The 18,249-nt window shown below is 43.7% G+C and overlaps 1 protein-coding gene across 1 annotated transcript; it reads right to left on the bottom strand.

Moving 5' to 3' along the window:
* Positions 1 to 6,079: 6,079 nt before the first annotated feature.
* Positions 6,080 to 17,834, bottom strand: LOC311148272 (lethal(3)malignant brain tumor-like protein 1). The gene is made up of 20 exons (XM_084185176.1): positions 17,768 to 17,834; positions 17,506 to 17,626; positions 17,153 to 17,318; positions 14,743 to 14,878; positions 14,509 to 14,545; positions 14,295 to 14,386; positions 13,780 to 13,884; positions 13,421 to 13,556; positions 13,129 to 13,220; positions 12,869 to 13,020; positions 12,669 to 12,745; positions 12,466 to 12,551; positions 12,144 to 12,254; positions 10,369 to 10,483; positions 10,131 to 10,230; positions 9,797 to 9,997; positions 9,624 to 9,673; positions 7,855 to 8,012; positions 7,700 to 7,762; positions 6,080 to 7,008 (listed from the first exon to the last, which is right to left on the bottom strand). The coding sequence occupies exons 1-20, from the start codon at positions 17,795 to 17,797 to the stop codon at positions 6,874 to 6,876; spliced, it is 2,163 nt and encodes a 720-aa protein (XP_084041302.1). The 5' UTR covers positions 17,798 to 17,834; the 3' UTR covers positions 6,080 to 6,873.
* Between the last annotated feature and the right edge of the window lie 415 nt (positions 17,835 to 18,249).

The following is an 18,249-nucleotide window of genomic DNA, read 5'->3' as shown; positions in this document are numbered from 1 at the left end:
GACAGTAGCTAAAGCAAGGGGCTATAGCAGCACACAAGTAGACTACAAATGCATGCTGGGCCGGTCATGCCCTGAGCTCATGAAGTGAGCGTTACTGGAGCGCTACAGGAGAGAAATTGGAGCGTGCGAGAAGGCCAACGCTCCAACCTTTGGGAATCTTGCTCCATGCTCCAGTCAAACTGGGCACGCTCCACTCCTCGCTCTGCTCCAGCTCCGCTCCGCTCACGTACTCTGATAGGGATCCATCCGCATTTTTACAAAATTTGAGAGGGGCATCTGACCACATTTTGGCATTAAGACTGGCCTGTGCTTTTGGTTAAACCAAGGATGAATTGATACAATGTATCAACTTTGCTCACTCTGAGCACGGCTCCAATGTATCAACTGTACAAATGTAACAACAGAAGACTGATCAGGGTCTACATCCCCGCTCGCCATCACAGCTAAATTATATTTAAAAAACTGATGGAGGAATAGATGCGCAGCAAGAGCAGAGGGAGTGGTGGCCTTGGCAGAGTGGTGCAAGGAAAATAACCTCTCCCTCAACTGCAACAAAACTAAGGAGCTGATTGTGGACTTCAGGAGACAGCAGAGGGAGCATGCTCCCATCCACATCAACTGGACCACAGTTCCTCGGCTTACACATCACTGACAATCTGAAATGGTCCATCCACAAAAACAGTGTGGGGAAGAAGGCCCAACAGCGCCTCTTCAACCTCAGGAGGCTGAAGAAATTTGCCCACCAAGACCCTCACGAACTACATATGCACCATTGAGAGCATCCTGTCGGGCTGAATCACTGAAAAACAAATGATAGTCCCACTAAGCCCAAACCAGATGGGATGGCGTATCGCTGCAGAATGCTGTGGTAGCCATGCTGGTTAAGTGTGCCTTGAATTCTAAATAAATTACAGACAGTGTCACCAGCAAAGCACCCCCACACCATAACACCTCCTCCTCCATGCTTTACGGTGGGAACTACACATGCGGAGATCATCCGTTCACCCACACCGCGTCTCACAAAGACACAGCGGTTTGAACCAAACATCTCAAATTTGGACTGCAGACAAAAGGACACATTTCCACCGGTCTAATGTCCATTGCTTGTGTTTCTTGGCCCAAGCAGGTCTCTTCTTCTTATTGGTGTCATTTAGTAGTGGTTTCTTTGCAGCAATTCAACCATGAAGGCCTGATTCACACAGTCCCCTCTGAACAGTTAATGTCAAGATTTGTAAGTCGCTCTGGATAAGAGTGTCTGCTAAATGATGTAAATGTAAAAATGTAAAAGATGTGTCTGTTACTTGAACTCTGTGAAGCATTACTTTGGGCTGCAATTTCTGAGGCTGGTAACTCTAATGAACTTATCCTCTGCAGCAGAGGTAACTCTGGGTCTTCCATTTCTGTGGCGGTCCTTGTGAGAGCCAGTTTTGTCATAGTGCTTGAAATCTTTCCATATTTACTGACCTTCATGTCTTAAAGTAATTATGTACTGTCGTTTCCCTTTTGCTTATTTGAGCTGTTCTTGCCATAATATGGACTTGTTTTTTACCAGATAGGGCTATCCCCCCCTACCTTGTCACAACACAACTGATTGGCTCAAACACATTAAGAAGGAAATACATTCTACAAATTAACTTTTAAGCAGGCACACCTGTTAATTTGAATGCATTCCAGTTGATTACCTCACGAAGCTGGTTGAGAGAATGCCAAGAGTGTGCAAAGCTGTCATCAAGGCAAAGGGTGGCTATTTGAAGAATCTCAAATACAAAATATATTTTGATTTGTTTAACACTTTTGTGGTTACTACATGATTCCATATGTGTTATTTCATAGTTTTGATGTCTTCGCTATTATTCTACAATGTAAAAAAACTTGATTGAGTAGGTGTGTCCAAACTTTTGACTGGTAGTGTATATTTACATTCCAGACTCTGACATTGCTCATTCTAATATTTCTATATATTTTTATTCCATTATTTAGCTTTTTAGATTTGCGTGTATTGTTTTGTATTGTTAGATATTACTGCAATGTTGGCCGCTAGGAACATACAGTTGAAGTCGGAAGTTTACATACACTTAGGTTGGAGTCATTAAAACTTGTTTTTCAACCACTCCACAAATTTCTTGTTAACAAACTATTGTTTTGGCAAGTCGGTTAGGACATCTACTTTGTATGTGACACAAGTAGTTTTTCCAACAATTGTTTACAGACAGATTATTTCACTTATAATTCTCTGTATCACAATTCCTGTGGGTCAGAAGTTTACATACACTAAGTTGACTGTGCCTTTAAACAGCTTGGAAAATGATGTTATGGCTTTAGAAGCTTCTGATAGGCTAATTGACATCATTTGAGTCAATTGGAGGTGTACCTGTGGATGTATTTCAAGGCCTACCTTCAAACTCAGTGCCTCTTTGCTTGACATCATGGGAAAATCAAAAGAAAACAGCCAAGACCTCAGAAAAAAAAAATTGTAGACCTCCACAAGTCTGGTTCATCCTTGGGAGCAATTTCCAAATGCCTGAAGGTACCACGTTTATCTGTACCAACAATTGTACGTATAAACACCATGGGACCACACAGCCGTCATACCGCTCAGGAAGTCTCCTAGAGAAGAACGTACTTTGGTGCAAAAAGTGCAAATCAATCCCAGAACAACAGCAAATAACTTTGTGAAGATGCTGGAGGAAACAGGTACAAAAGTATCTATATCCACAGTAAAACAAGTCCTATATCGACATAACCTGAAAGGCCGCTCAGCAAGGAAGAAGCCACTGCTCCAAAACAGCCATAAAAAAGCCAGACTGAGGTTTGCAACTGCACATGGGGACAAATATTGTACTTTTTGGAGAAATGTCCTCTGGTCTGATGAAACAAAAATGAACTGTTTGGCCATAATGACCATCGTTATGTTTGGAGGAAAAAGGGGAAGGCTTACAAGCCGAAGAACACCATCCCAACCGTGAAGCACGGGGGTGGCAGCATCATGCTGTGGGGGTGCTTTGCTGCAGGAGGGACTGGTGCACTTCACAAAATAGATGGCATCATGAGGAAGGAAAATTATGTGGATATATTGAAGCAACATCTCAAGACATCAGTCAGGAAGTTAAAGCTTGGTCGCAAATGGGTCTTCCAAATGGACAATGACCCCAAGCATACTTCCAAAGTTGTGGTAAAATGGCTTAAGGACAACAAAGTCAAGGTATTGGAGTGGGCATCACAAAGCCCTGACCTCAATCCTATAGAAAATGTGTGGGTAGAACTGAAAAAGCGTGTGCGAGCAAGGAGGCCTACAAACCTGACTCAGTTACACCAGCTCTGTCAGGAGGAATGGGCCAAAATTCACCCAATTTATTGTGGGAAGCTTGTGGAAGGCTACCCGAAATGTTTGACCCAAGTTAAACAATTTAAAGGCAATGCTACCAAATACTAATTGAGGGTATGTAAACTTCTGACCCACTGGGAATGTGATGAAAGAAATAAAAGCTAAAATAAATCATTCTCTCTACTATTATTCTGACATTTCACATTCTTAAAATAAAGTGGTGATCCTAACTAACGTAAAACAGGGAATATTTACTAGGATTAAAAAATGTATTTGTCTAAGGTGTATGTTTATTTATTTTTTCTCTTCACTTGGCCCTAATACTCTTCCATATTATTCAACCCGTCCTCCCTTCATCCACACAATATTTAATGACCCAAAACCCGCCTGTACCGCAGATATGACTGAGGATACTGCAGGTTCTGAGTCAAACTGCTCATCAGGTTCTGAGTCAAACTAATATGACCCCACAATGGAAAGGGGGGATTCCCACGAACAAGATGGTGTTCCCCTTGTCACGGGACTTGTCTGAAGAGAAATCCATACAAATTAATGTTAGCATGGAGGTAGTTTTGTGCCAACAAAAAAGGCCTTAAATATGTTTCCAAAAAACAAAAAAGTTCCAGACCTTCTTATATCTCCTATGTAGATATAGAACAGACACTTCAAAACCTTATTCCTTATGATTTCTTTTTTTTGCCATTTATGAATGTGTTATTCAATGCATTTTATGCCACCAAGGCTTCGACTTTTAGAGGGTAAAGAATAAAACTGACTTTATAATCATTTTATAGCAGGCGTCAGCGGGCTCTTTAGATCGGTAGGGCTGAAAACATTTGGTAGTATCATATGAGACTGTACATTATTCAAAAATGTTTGTATCATAAGTAACCTATCATGACGTTTTGATACCATGATATTACCTGGTATACCATGTGACATTAAGTCAGAGTACGGCTCAGTTGATAGAGCATGGTGCTGGCCCTGCCAGGGTTGTGGGTTCCATTCTTGGGGCCACCCATACAGTGGGGCGAAAAAGTATTTAGTCAGCCACCAATTGTGCAAGTTCTCCCACTTAAAAAGATGAGAGAGGCCTGTAATTTTCATCATAGGTACACGTCAACTATGACAGACAAAATGAGGAAAAAAAATCCAGAAAATCACATTGTAGGATTTTTTTTGAATTTATATGCAAATTATGGTGGAAAATAAGTACTTGGTCAATAAAAAAAGTTTCTCAATACTTTGTTATATACCCTTTGTTGGCAATGACACAGGTCAAACGTTTTCTGTAAGTCTTCACAAAGTTTTCACACACTGTTGCTGGTATTTTGGCCCATTCCTCCATGCAGATCTCCTCTAGAGCAGTGATGTTTTGGGGCTGTCGCTGGGCAACACGGACTTTCAACTCCCTCCAAATATTTTCTATGGGGTTGAGATCTGGAGACTGGCTAGGCCACTTCAGGACCTTGAAATGCTTCTTACGATGCCACTCCTTCGTTGCCCGGGCGGTGTGTTTGGGATCATTGTCATGCTGAAAGACCCAGCCACGTTTCATCTTCAATGCCCTTGCTGATGGAAGGAGGTTTTCACTCAAAATCTCATGATACATGGCCCCATTCATTCTTTCCTTTACACAGATCAGTCGTCCTGGTCCCTTTGCAGAAAAACAGCCCCAAAGCATGATGTTTCCACCCCCATGCTTCACAGTAGGTATGGTGTTCTTTGGATGCAACTCAGCATTCTTTGTCCTCCAAACACGACGAGTTGAGTTTTTACCAAAAAGTTCTATTTTGGTTTCATCTGACCATATGACATTCTCCCAATCCTCTTCTGGATCATCCAAATGCACTCTAGCAAACTTCAGACGGGCCTGGACATGTACTGGCTTAAGCAGGGGGACACGTCTGGCACTGCAGAATTTGAGTCCCTGGCGGCGTAGTGTGTTACTGATGGTAGGCTTTGTTACTTTGGTCCCAGCTCTCTGCAGGTCATTCACTAGGTCCCCCCGTGTGGTTCTGGGATTTTTGCTCACCGTTCTTGTGATCATTTTGACCCCACGGGGTGAGATCTTGCGTGGAGCCCCAGATCGAGGGAGATTATCAGTGGTCTTGTATGTCTTCCATTTCCTAATAATTGCTCCCACAGTTGATTTCTTCAAACCAAGCTGCTTACCTATTGCAGATTCAGTCTTCCCAGCCTGGTGCAGGTCTACAATTTTGTTTCTGGTGTCCTTTGACAGCTCTTTGGTCTTGGCCATAGTGGAGTTTGGAGTGTGACTGTTTGAGGTTGTGGACAGGTGTCTTTTATACTGATAAAAAGTTCAAACAGGTGCCATTAATACAGGTAATGAGTGGAGGACAGAGGAGCCTCTTAAAGAAGAAGTTACAGGTCTGTGAGAGCCAGAAACCTTGCTTGTTTGTAGGTGACCAAATACTTATTTTCCACCATAATTTGCAAATAAATTCATTAAAAATCCTACAATGTGATTTTCTGGATTTTTTTTCCTCAATTTGTCTGTCATAGTTGACGTGTACCTATGATGAAAATTACAGGCCTCTCTCATCTTTTTAAGTGGGAGAACTTGCACAATTGGTAGCTGACTAAATACTTTTTTCCCCCACTGTATGTAAAATAATACCAACACAGTGATACCAATGATTTATACATCTCTTTACACAAGCACAATAGATGATATAATGATCAAGTATTTTGAATTAGTTGAATTGAGTCAACTGAAGTCTAGACAAGTACGAGATTGAACTGGACATTTATTTGTTCATATGGAATGAATGATTTTGACCCAAGAATATCTTGACACAGTTTGCCCACCAGAGAGAAATATAGTTCTAAGAATCCTGAAGCCCTTGTAACATTCTATTTAAATACAGTGCATAATTCTACATAAAATATAAAACCGACATAAAACAATAAATCCCCAGATATCTTGATATTTCTGACTGAAAATGTAACCTTTTTGAAATGTTCCAAACAAATGTCATATTTTGAAACATGATATTGACCATGTCACATAATATTTGTAAGTGCTTGAGAAACTTGAAACCGTTTCTGGTATTCAAAACTGACCATTTGCTCTATCATGGACCAACTATAGGAACAGCAGAATAAAATCCCCCTGGATGTCAAATATGTGAAAAAGCATGGCAGTAAAATACCATAATTTCATCTAACTAAATCCCACATAAATAATTCCATATATTTTGCATAAATGAAAATAAGTATATATTTCGACGCTCCTTACACTTTCAGGTAAGAATCCATCTGATTTGACTCCTTTTATTGCATGAGCAGTGAAGCAACCTTATAGAAAACTTCAATTATACTTTTCCCAGTTTTCTTCGTCTCTCAGTTCTGTCCCCCCATCTCTTTCCCCCTCTAACTCCACTCTCTCTCATCGCTCACTCCCCTCTACTGTTCTCTCTCTCTCTGATGGGTACTGAACACCAAACACATAACAGGGGTAGGATTCTGGATGAATTTGGCACATGATGATTGGTCACTGAATATCTGGCCAAGTGGGGGTGGGATCACTTGAGGCCTTCGTCAGTACTCTTGAACATTAAAATGGCGTTAGAGATCTTGAGGGCTGGACCGAGCTTGATGCTCATGATTTTGACGATGTCAGTCTGTGTCAGTAATAGGAAGGCCTCTCCGTCAATCATCTAAGAAGAAATATACAAGAAGCAGGTATTTAAAAAAAGTAAATCATACAAACAAAAATAACAATAGAGGACTTTTGGAGGCCCTAAGCAAGATTTGGTTGGGCCCCCCGCCCCCCACAAACTCGCAAAAAAATTTAAAGGCGCCCCCTCTTGATGGTGGAGAGAACATTTTAAATTGATCAGTTCATTTCCTGCAATTCAAATTTTTTTGCCATGGGGCGGAGAGAAAACTTTGCAATTTTACAACACATTTCCTGCAATTCTACACATTTTGCCATGGGGTGGAGAGATTTTTTTGCAGTTTTAAAGCTAATTTCCTGCAATTCTACACATTTTATAATGACTTATGCCATGTTAATATATCTGAGTGAGAATGACTAACAAAATCAATTGCAGTTGATAGACCAATATCAAAGAGAGTTTGCCCTCCTCTCTGCCAATAACAGCTAGTTTTCAGGTTACACATCCCTCCCATTAGGCTCCTCCAATTAGGCCCCTCTCTTAGACAGTTCTAGCAAAATTCTTGCTTGAGAAATTGCATTTGTCTAAAGAATATATTTTTGTTTCTTTTTGACCATTTTAATTGAAAACAAGCACAGCAAGGTACTTAATTCTTATCCAGAAAGGATTTGATATTAAGATAGAAATGGTTGCATTGGACCTTTAACTTATCAATTAACATTGTACTCACTTCCTCTTTGAAGACACAGGCTTGCTCTTCACAACCAGTCAGATTCTGGACAAATCCAAAGACCTGTTACACAGAACACAAAGAAGAGTGACTGATGTACTCTGGTCCACCGTTTGCAGCCAAAGATAAATAGGGCCGAGCAGTACAGCTCTCACCTCCTCCACGGTCCATGCTGCCACCTGTGTCGCGTGGATGCCCTGGACGCCAGGCAGCAGTTTGCAGTGTTGCTCCCAGCACAGAGACAGGGTTCGGTCCGGGTGGGCTGACAAAGCAGACATGAACAGAGACGGGCACATACCCTCTGTGGCCATCGCTGCAGCACGGGAAAACACACACACACATATTAATGCATGTAAACATACTGTATGGATGCAGTAAACTCATAGCTGCCTTAGAGAATCAAAGTGCGACCATAGACATACAGTGAGGGAAAAAAATATTTGATCCCCTGCTGATTTTGTACGTTTGCCCACTGACAAAGACATGATCAGTCTATAATTTTAATGGTAGGTTTATTTGAACAGTGAGAGACAGAATAACAACAACATAATCCAGAAAAATGCATGTAAAAAATGTTATAAATTGATTTGAATTTTAATGAGGGAAATAAGTATTTGACCCCTCTGCAAAACATGACATAGTACTTGGTGGCAAAACCCTTGTTGGCAATCTCTGAGGTTAGACCTTCTGCTCCCTCCACAGATTTTCTATGGGATTAAGGTCTAGGCCACTCCAGGACCTTAATGTGCTTCTTCTTGAGCCACTCCTTTGTTGTCTTGGCCGTGTGTTTTTGTCATGCTGGAATACCCATCCACGACCCATTTTCAATGCCCTGGCTGAGGGAAGTAGGTTCTCACCCATGAATTGACGGTACATGGCCCCGTCCATCGTCCCTTTGAAGCGGTGAAGTTGTCCTGTCCCCTTAGCAGAAAAACACCCCCAAAGCATAATGTTTCCACCTCCATGTTTGACGGTGGGGATGGTGTTCTTGGTGTCATAGGAAGCATTCCTCCTCCTCCAAACACAGTGAGTTGAGTTGATGCCAAAGAGCTCAATTTTGGTCTCATCTGACCACAACACTTTCACCCAGTTCTCCTCTGAATCATTCAGATGTTCATTGGCAAACTTTAGACGGGCATGTATATGCGCTTTCTTGAGCAGGGGGACCTTGTGGGCGCTGCAGGATTTCAGTCCTTCACGGCGTAGTGTGTTACCAATTGTTTTCTTGGTGACTATGGTCCCAGCTGCCTTGAGATCATTGACAAGATCCTCCCGTGTAGTTCTGGGCTGATTCCTCACCGTTCTCATGATCATTGCAACTCCACGAGGTGAGATCTTGCATGGAGCCCCAGGCCGAGGGAGATTGACAGTTCTTTTGTGTTTCTTACATTTGCGAATAATTGCACCAACTGTTGTCACCTTCTCACCAAGCTGCTTGGCGATGGTCTTGTAGCCCATTCCAGCCTTGTGTAGGTCTACAATCTTGTCCCTGACATCCTTGGAAAGCTCTTTGGTCTTGGCCATGGTGGAGAGTTTGGAATCTGATTGATTGACTGCTTCTGTGGACAGGTGTATTTTATACAGGTAACAAGCTGAGATTAGGAGCACTCCCTTTAAGAGTGTGCTCCTAATCGCAGCTCGTTACCTGCATAAAAGACACCTGGGAGCCAGAAATCTTTCTGATTGAGAGGGGGTCAAATACTTATTTCCCTCATTAAAATGCAAATCAATTTATAATATTTTTGACATGCGTTTCTCTGAATTTTGTTGTTGTTATTCTGTCTCTCACTGTTCAAATAAACCTACCATTAAAATTATAGACTGATCATTTCTTTGTCAGTGGGCAAACGTACAAAATCAGCAGGGGATCAAATACTTTTTTCCCTCACTGTAAATGTACAAAGCTTAAAGCTGTGAGACTCACTCTGGTATGTTCTCTGCTGGATTTTTCTGTACTTAGGGGGACGGCCAATCCTGACAATAGAGAACGAGAGACACTGGTGAGAACGGGGGCTACAGTAGCAGATCAATACACCACTATGTCTCCTGAGTCTGACCTCATACAACAGCCTTAGCCACCGTTGACATGAGGCTTACCTGCCATGGTACCGGGACTTTTTGGTCCTTTGGCCAAAGACTAAGATGCTCCGCTTTGCTCTGCTCCCCTCTGCATCTGATAGGTCGGTCTTGAGTCTGCCCTGGTTTCGCTCAGCCAGTGGGCAGCCTGACAGACAGTGATGTGCTGTGAACCGCCCAGTCACATGACCCGAGCCATCACATCCGGGTGTCGGACACTTCCTGTTTCAAACAATAGGGTTGACTCCATTATAACATCATTATAACATAATCATAGCATTGGTATGGAACACATATCCACTTCCATTAACTGTTTCATAGGCGTTTCAAATACCTATTTCTGGGGGTTACTGACCTGTGATGGAAGCTGTACTTGGTGGATCTGGAGTGGCTGATTCCTTTGCAAGGCATGGAGGAGAAACTGGACTGGCCTGTGGTTGCAGGTTCCCTGGGGCCTTATAAAAAAAACACACACACGCACCCAAGCATACGCACACAACCCAAACAGAACATGTAAGCACTCATACCAAGGTGAAGTAGAGTCAGGGAAGTATGGTAGCTGTTACCAAGATGTTGGGTTTTGTTGGACTCACGGGGGGGCACTTTTAGCGGGTGACCTGTACTCTCACACCAGCCGACTGGGTGGATGTCAGGGTGGTCCGAGTCCATCCAATCATCATACATATGACTCCAGCCATCAAAATGGACCTGTGGGAGTATTTGTATATTATCACATAGTTATGGGAGTGTACAGTCGTGGTCAAACGTTTTGAGAATGACACAAGTATTGGTCTTCACAAAGTTTGCTGCTTCAATGTTTTTAGATATTTTTGTCAGATGTTACTATGGTATACTGAAGTATAATTACAAGCATTCCATAAGTGTCAAAGGCTTTTATTGACAATTACATTAAGTTTATGCAAAGAGTCAATATTTGCAGTGTTGACCCTTCTTTTTCAAGACCTCTGCAATCCGCCCTGGCATGCTGTCAATTAACTTCTGGGCCACATCCTGACTGATGGCAGCCCATTCTTGCATATTCAATGCTTGGAGTTTGTCAGAATTTGTGGGTTTTTGTTTGTCCACCCGCCTCTTGAGGATTGACCACAAGTTCTCAATGGGATTAAGGTCTGGGGAGTTTCCTGGCCATGGACCGAAAATGTCGATGTTTTGTTCACCGAGCCACTTAGTTATCACTTTTGCCTTATGGCAAGGTGCTCCATCATGCTGGAAAAGGCATTGTTCGTCACCAAACTGTTCTTGGATGGTTGGGAGAAGTTGCTCTCGGAGGATGTGTTGGTACCATTCTTTATTCATGGCTGTGTTCTTAGGCAAAATTGTGAGTGAGCCCACTCCCTTGGCTGAGGAGCAACCCCACACATGAATGGTCTCAGGATGCTTTACTGTTGGCATGACACAGGACTGATGGTAGTGCTCACCTTGTCTTCTCCGGACAAACATTTTTCCAGATGCCCCAAACAATCGGAAAGGGGATTCATCAGAGAAAATGACTTTACCCCAGTCCTCAGCAGTCCAATCCCTGTACCTTTTGCAGAATATCAGTCTGTCCCTGATGTTTTTCCTGGAGAGAAGTGGCTTCCTCGCTGCCCTTCTTGACACCAGGCCATCCTCCAAAAGTCTTTGCCTCAATGTGCGTGCAGATGCACTCACACCTGTCTGCTGCCATTCCTGAGCAAGCTCTGCACTGGTGGTGCCCCGATCCCGCAGCTGAATCAACTTTAGGAGACGGTCCTGGCGCTTGCTGGACTTTCTTGGGCGCCCTGAAGCCTTCTTCACAACAGTTGAACCTCTCTCCTTGAAGTTCTTGATGATCCGATAAATGGTTGATTTAGGTGCAATCTTACTAGCAGCAATATCCTTGCCTGTGAAGCCCTTTTTGTGCAAATCAATGATGACGGCACGTGTTTCCTTGCAGGTAACCATGGTTAACAGAAGAAGAACAATGATTTCAAGCACCGCCCTCCTTTTAAAGCTTCCAGTCTGTTATTCTAACTCAATCAGCATGACAGAGTGATCTCCAGCCTTGTCCTCGTTAACACTCTCACCTGTGTTAATGACAGAATCACTGACATGATGTCAGCTGGTCCTTTTGTGGCAGGGCTGAAATGCAGTGGAAATGTTTTTTGGGGATTAAGTTCATTTTCATGGCAAAGAGGGACTTTGCAATTAATCTGATCACTCTTCATAACATTCTAGAGTATATGCAAATTGTCATCATAAAAACTGAGGCAGCAGACTTTGTGAAAATGAATATTTGTGTCATTCTCAAAACTTTTGAACACGACTGTAGTAGTTGCACTGGTACATACAACCATGAGACATGCACACACGCACACTACTGGTTGACCTTAATGCGGTGGGTGTCGACCTCCTCCACTGTGGCCACCCGGATCAGGCCGGGGCTCCTTCTGTCCACTGCCTCCAGCTTCATCTGAGCCTGGAAGCCATGAGCAGGACGCTGCGGAGCGGAGGGTCACATCGTCATCAAACAACGGCACAACACCTGACCTCAAATCAGTCCCTATAGTTCATTTCAAAATAGTCATTATGTTCACAACTCCACTTTACCCCACAAAAAAGGATTCAAGTCAAGTCAATTGTATTTATCAATTTCTGAAATGACCACAGTGTATGGTGGTATTCATTGCAACAAATCCGCAGTGATGTACCACTTTAAAGGCCTCAGAAGACACCGCGGTAGAGCCAGTCTCGTCCAGGTACCTTGGCCAGGAGAACCTGCCTGGGTCTGGGTAACCTGACAGGACAGACAGGGCACATGGGACACAGTTCATAGGTGTGTGTGAAATGCCACCGTATTCTCTATATTTCACTTCTTAGATCTATATTAATTTCTTACAACTTTGTCAGTCACCTTGAGGTGGCGTGAGGGGGAGGCTCCTCTCTTGGCACCAGCCAATAGGATGGATGTATGGACTGCTGGCGTCACACCTGGATGGGGTAATTCAACATCGACTAATCAGATTAGAATTTAAATCATGGCATCATGGCTACTAAAACAGCACAGTTCATGATTTAGAGAAGTCATGAAAAGACATGAAATAATGGCCTCACCAATAGTCATACGTGTCATCCCAGTTATCAAAGTGAACCAGGAAGCGGTCGTCCACCACGTCGGTCACGGTCGCCACGCAGATGAGAGAGGGGTTCATGCGGTCGACCGCCTCCAGCTTCATGCCCACCTCGAAACCACACTCCGTATCCGTCTGACCAGTGGGCCACCAACACAAACACACCACATTAGCCGCTTACAGTTAGTTACTTCAGGTAGATGCATGCCACTGATTGAGGATAAGAGTCATGCTTAGACTTACTCTTCCAGGGCTGGAAAACACCTCTTTAGGGGCAACTTGTGCTTTACTCATTCTCAGGTAGCTGGCCCAGGAGAACTCCTCCTCTTTGCAGCCTATGACACAGACACAAACATATGATACGGACATGTCCCTGGACCACTACTCTAATAAGGCCATTCTCATTCATTACTTTATGATTCAGATCCTTAGGTGCTTGGGCGAATGATCTGCGCCATAATCTAAATGTGAACAGGAAACAAATCAGAGTCCAAATTGCAGCCCAACCACAAACTAAAGCCCAGTATACTCTGACCTTTGGGGGTGTACAGTTTGTGTCCAGTGCTCTCACACCATCCCGCCGGGTGGATGTCAGGGCAGTTGGCATTTACCCAGAAGTCATGACAGTCTGAGTAGCCGTCAAAATGGAGCCGCAGCCTGTAGCCACAAACCTACAAACAGGACAAGACAGACAGAAGTCAAACCATGTCTCCCCAAATCTCTCTCTCCGTGTCTTTCCTCAGTTATGTGGATCCGTCTCTCTCTGAGGATGAATCAGTGTGTACAGTCAGGGTGTGTAGTGTGTATGAAGCAAAACAGTCAGGACAGGGAGAGAGGTAGAAGCAAACCTCAAAGAGCATGCGACTGTAGGTTGAGCAGCGCTGCACACAGTACCTCAGCCACAGTCAGAACAAAGTACATGGAGGGGTGCTGGGGGTCGATGCCCTCTAACTTCATGCCCTGGCGGAAGCTGCTTTTGCACTGTGGGACCCTCTGAGCCTGGAAATACAGGGGGTCATAGTGAGAGAAGCCATAGACACATTCATGCACACTCACAATTTAATTTGCAAAGAATATTAACTTTTGTTCTCTAATTTAGTAGGGCAGTGACGATACCAGTATCGCAATAGTTTTTCCATGGCAAATATGAAAACACAAAGCAGACCCAACTCTTTGGTCCTTTAGAAACCTGCTGTATGTTAAATAATGTGTGCCATAGATTGGAAAATAAATCAATGTGACTCTGGATGACAACATAATGATGTTGTTTCCAACATTATGACTATTTTCCTAAAGAAGTTGAATCCGCTTCGTGTTTTCTTTCCTTGCCATGATACTAACTAGTATTGTGATACTGGTATTGTCCCGGCCCTATCATTTAGTATGTATCGAAAGTTAATAAAACCCACCTCTTGAAAGAGTTTGGCTGGAGCTGCCACTGCTTTGACCTCCTCCAGATACTGTCCCCAAGTCCACAGCTCCATCTTAACTTCACCAGTACCTGTTGTACACAGACAGAAAACACAACACAAAGCAGATTGGAGATCTGATTCAACAGAAACATGACTTGAATATATGGTTCAAATGGGTTTACATTTTGTATACATTTTTGCTGATTCTCACCCGCTCTGTTGTGTCCGCTTTCTGTCTTCAAATAATCCTAGAACCCCAAATACAACACATCGATTTACTACAACAAAGACAAAGTACCTACAGCATGAGTAGTACTGAACAAAATAATTGATTGATGCATATGGCCATCACATGCATGTGAGCTCATTTACTTATTACAAAAAAAAATACTACTAAATTGTGAATGCATTATGTGGGATCGAGTGACCCTCGAGCGATTCCCACCATGCCATCCAGTTCAGACTCTTCCTCCGATGGACTCAGGTAGTCCTTCCTCTTCCTCTTCTTCATGGGTTTCAGCAGCTCAGGGTCCAGAGACGCTACCCTGCCCCCAGGAATCTTCTCTGCACCTCCCACCCTCCTAAGGGACAGATAAGAGAATAGTTGAGTCCACTACACAAAGCTTTGCCTTAGGCTATCTATGACCTACATTACATCTTCTGCATGGTGGTTAATACAGTGAGGGAAAAAAAGATTTGATCCCCTGCTGATATTGTACGTTTGCCCACTGACAAAGAAATGATCAGTCTATAATTTTAATGGTAGGTTTATTTGAACAGTGAGAGACAGAATAACAACAACAAAAATCCAGAGAAACGCATGTCAAAAATGTTATAAATTGATTTGCATTTTAATGAGGGAAATAAGTATTTGACCCCCTCTCAATCAGAAAGATTTCTGGCTCCCAGGTGTCTTTTATACAGGCAACGAGCTGAGATTAGGAGCACACTCTTAAAGTGAGTGCTCCTAATCTCAGCTTGTTACCTGTATAAAAGACACCTGTCCACAGAAGCAATCAATCAGATTCCAAACTCTCCACCATGGCCAAGACCAAAGAGCTCTCCAAGGATGTCAGGGACAAGATTGTAGACCTACACAAGGCTGGAATGGGCTACAAGACCATCGCCAAGCAGCTTGGTGAGAAGGTGACAACAGTTGGTGCGATTATTTGCAAATGGAAGAAACACAAAATAACTGTCAATCTCCCTCGGCCTGGGGCTCCATGCAAGATCTTACGGAGCTGTGAGGGGAACGGCACCTCCGTACCTTCAGGCTCTGATCAGTCCCTACACCCAAACGAGGGCACTACGTTCATCCACCTCTGGCCTGCTGGCTCCCCTACCTCTGCGGAAGCACAGTTCCCGCTCAGCCCAGACAAAACTGTTCGCTGCTCTGGCACCCCAATGGTGGAACAAGCTCCCTCACGACGCCAGGACAGCGGAGTCACTCACCACCTTCCGGAGACACTTGAAACCCCACCTCTTTAAGGAATATCTGGGATAGGATAAAGTAATCCTTCTAAACCCCCTTACCCCACCCCAAAAAAATACTATTGTAAAGTGGTTGTCCCACTGGCAATCATAAGGTGAATGCACCTATTTGTAAGTCGCTCTGGATAAGAGTGTCTGCTAAATGACGAAAATGTAAATGTAAAACGTAATCTCACCTCGTGGAGTTGCAATGATCATGAGAACGGTGAGGAATCAGCCCAGAACTACACGGGAGGATCTTGTCAATGATCTCAAGGCAGCTGGGACCATAGTCACCAAGAAAACAATTGGTAACACACTACGCCGTGAAGGACTGAAATCCTGCAGCGCCCGCAAGGTCCCCCTGCTCAAGAAAGCACATATACAGGCCCGTCTGAAGTTTGCCAATGAACATCTGAATGATTCAGAGGAGAACTGGGTGAAAGTGTTGTGGTCAGATGAGACCAAAATCGAGCTCTTTGGCATCAACTCAACTCGCCGTGTTTGGAGGAGGAGGTATGCTGCCTATGACCCCAAGAACACCATCCCCACCGTCAAACATGGAGGTGGAAACATTATGCATTGGGAGTGTTTTTCTGCTAAGGGGACAGGACAACTTCACCGCATCAAAGGGACGATGGACGGGGCCATGTACCGTCAAATCTTGGGTGAGAACCTCCTTCCCTCAGCCAGGGCATTGAAAATGGGTTGTGGATGAGTATTCCAGCATGACAATGACCCAAAACACATGGCCAAGGCAACAAAGGAGTGGCTCAAGAAGAAGCACATTAAGGTCCTGGAGTGGCCTAGCCAGTCTCCAGACTTCAATCCCATAGAAAATCTGTGGAGGGAGCTTGAGGTTCGAGTTGCCAAACGTCAGCCTCGAAACCTTAATGACTTGGAGAAGATCTGCAAAGAGGAGTGGGACAAAATCCCTCCTGAGATGTGTGCAAACCTGGTGGCCAACTACAAGAAATGTCTGACCTCTGTGATTGCCAACAAGGGTTTTGCCACCAAGTACTAAGTCATGTTTTGCAGAGGGGTCAAATTCTTATTTCCCTCATTAAAATGCAAATCAATTCATAACATTTTTGACATGCGTTTTTCTGGATTTTTTTGTTGTTATTCTGTCTCTCACTGTTCAAATAAACCTACCATTAAAATTATAGACTGATCATCTCTTTGTCAGTGGGCAAACGTACAAAATCAGCAGGGGATCAAATACCTTTTTCCCTCACTGTATATTATTGTGTCTGAGCATCCACTGTATGCGTATGATGCATCCTTGATTTTAATTTAGCGTAAAATACACTTTTTATAGTAAAAGGATGTTTTCATACATTAATTTGATCATGTGTGGATAGGCTTCACGCTTCAGTACTTACTTGTCAGTCATGGGTTCCCTGCGTAGTTGCTCTGGGTAGGTTCTCTGTGCCATGGGATCACAGCTCTCCTGTTGGCCTGGCCCTCCCTGGGTCTTAGGCTCAGTCGTGATGGGCCTCTCCTGGTCCACAGCCACACCACCCACAGAGCTGAGAGGACACAACACATCTACAATGGAGGCATTATGTCAGGTTAGGATTAGGAAAGGATTGCATTCGGGGTTGCAAATTCTTTATGTGGATAATTCTTGAAATAAAAATATGTTTGAACGTGCTAGTTAATTTCCATTACGGTTTAGTTAAGAGACTGTTAAGCTGCAGACAACACACAGTATTACTAATTTTCAGTAGCCTACCTGATTTGTTAATTGGCCTGTTTTCGGAGTCAGGTATTTTTCCAGACACCACTACTGGTTCAGCGCTGCTGATATTCCCTTGGCTGATAATCTCCAGTGTTCCACAGTCACTCACACAGAACTGAAAAAGACACAGATTTCAACCATGTGCACACATGGTGCGTCTTTACTCCAACGCTTACTAACATTTACATAATTTAGCAGAGAACCCTATGCTTCTAATAAAACACGATGGTCATGAGACCATACGATGGTCATTCACCTTTAGGTTGCTGCTGGGTAAGATGGCCATCCCTTCTTTCCACTCCAGCACATGGACGATGCTACAGGTCCCCCCAACCTGGGGGGCTAGAGTGGGGGTCTCCACCTCTCCAGCTATGGCTCCATTACCTGCCTCAGCAACACCCAGAGAGACCTCCACCTTCTGGGTACTGGGAGCAGGGGCTGGGGAGAGAAGAGCCAGGCTTCTGAGTTCTGAGCGAATGTGAAGATATGATATAGCTACGTGAGACTAGTAGGAGGGTAGTATGTACCCTCTCTGGTTTGTCAACATTTAGGACATTGTGCAGCATATCTCTGAGTTGAAAAATGTTCAGGGTGCAATTCATTACGGTACGCTATTGAGTGTCATAGTTCCAGAAGAGTTATGGTGGCCTTATCTCACCTGGCAGGATGAGTGCTGTGGTGGTCTGTGGGCGTGTCTTATTTGACAGACTGTCATTGGAGAGGGAATCACTGGAGTCA

This window comes from Coregonus lavaretus (assembly GCF_964263955.1).
Source record: "Coregonus lavaretus genome assembly, chromosome: 20".
Lineage (NCBI taxonomy): Eukaryota > Metazoa > Chordata > Actinopteri > Salmoniformes > Salmonidae > Coregonus > Coregonus lavaretus.
This window is presented reverse-complemented; position numbering and strand designations above follow the sequence as displayed.

Bases quoted from the DNA above. Each gene is read 5' to 3' on its own strand.
- LOC311148272 (XM_084185176.1), bottom strand. From the start codon at position 17,797: ATGGCCATCTTACCCAGCAGCAACCTAAAG. The intron at 10,484-12,143 runs GTCAACCAGTAG...ATACTCCCACAG, and splicing joins TCGACACCCACCGCATTAAG to GTCCATTTTGATGGCTGGAG. The intron at 8,013-9,623 runs GTGAGTCTCACA...CCCGTGCTGCAG, and splicing joins CCAGCAGAGAACATACCAGA to CGATGGCCACAGAGGGTATG.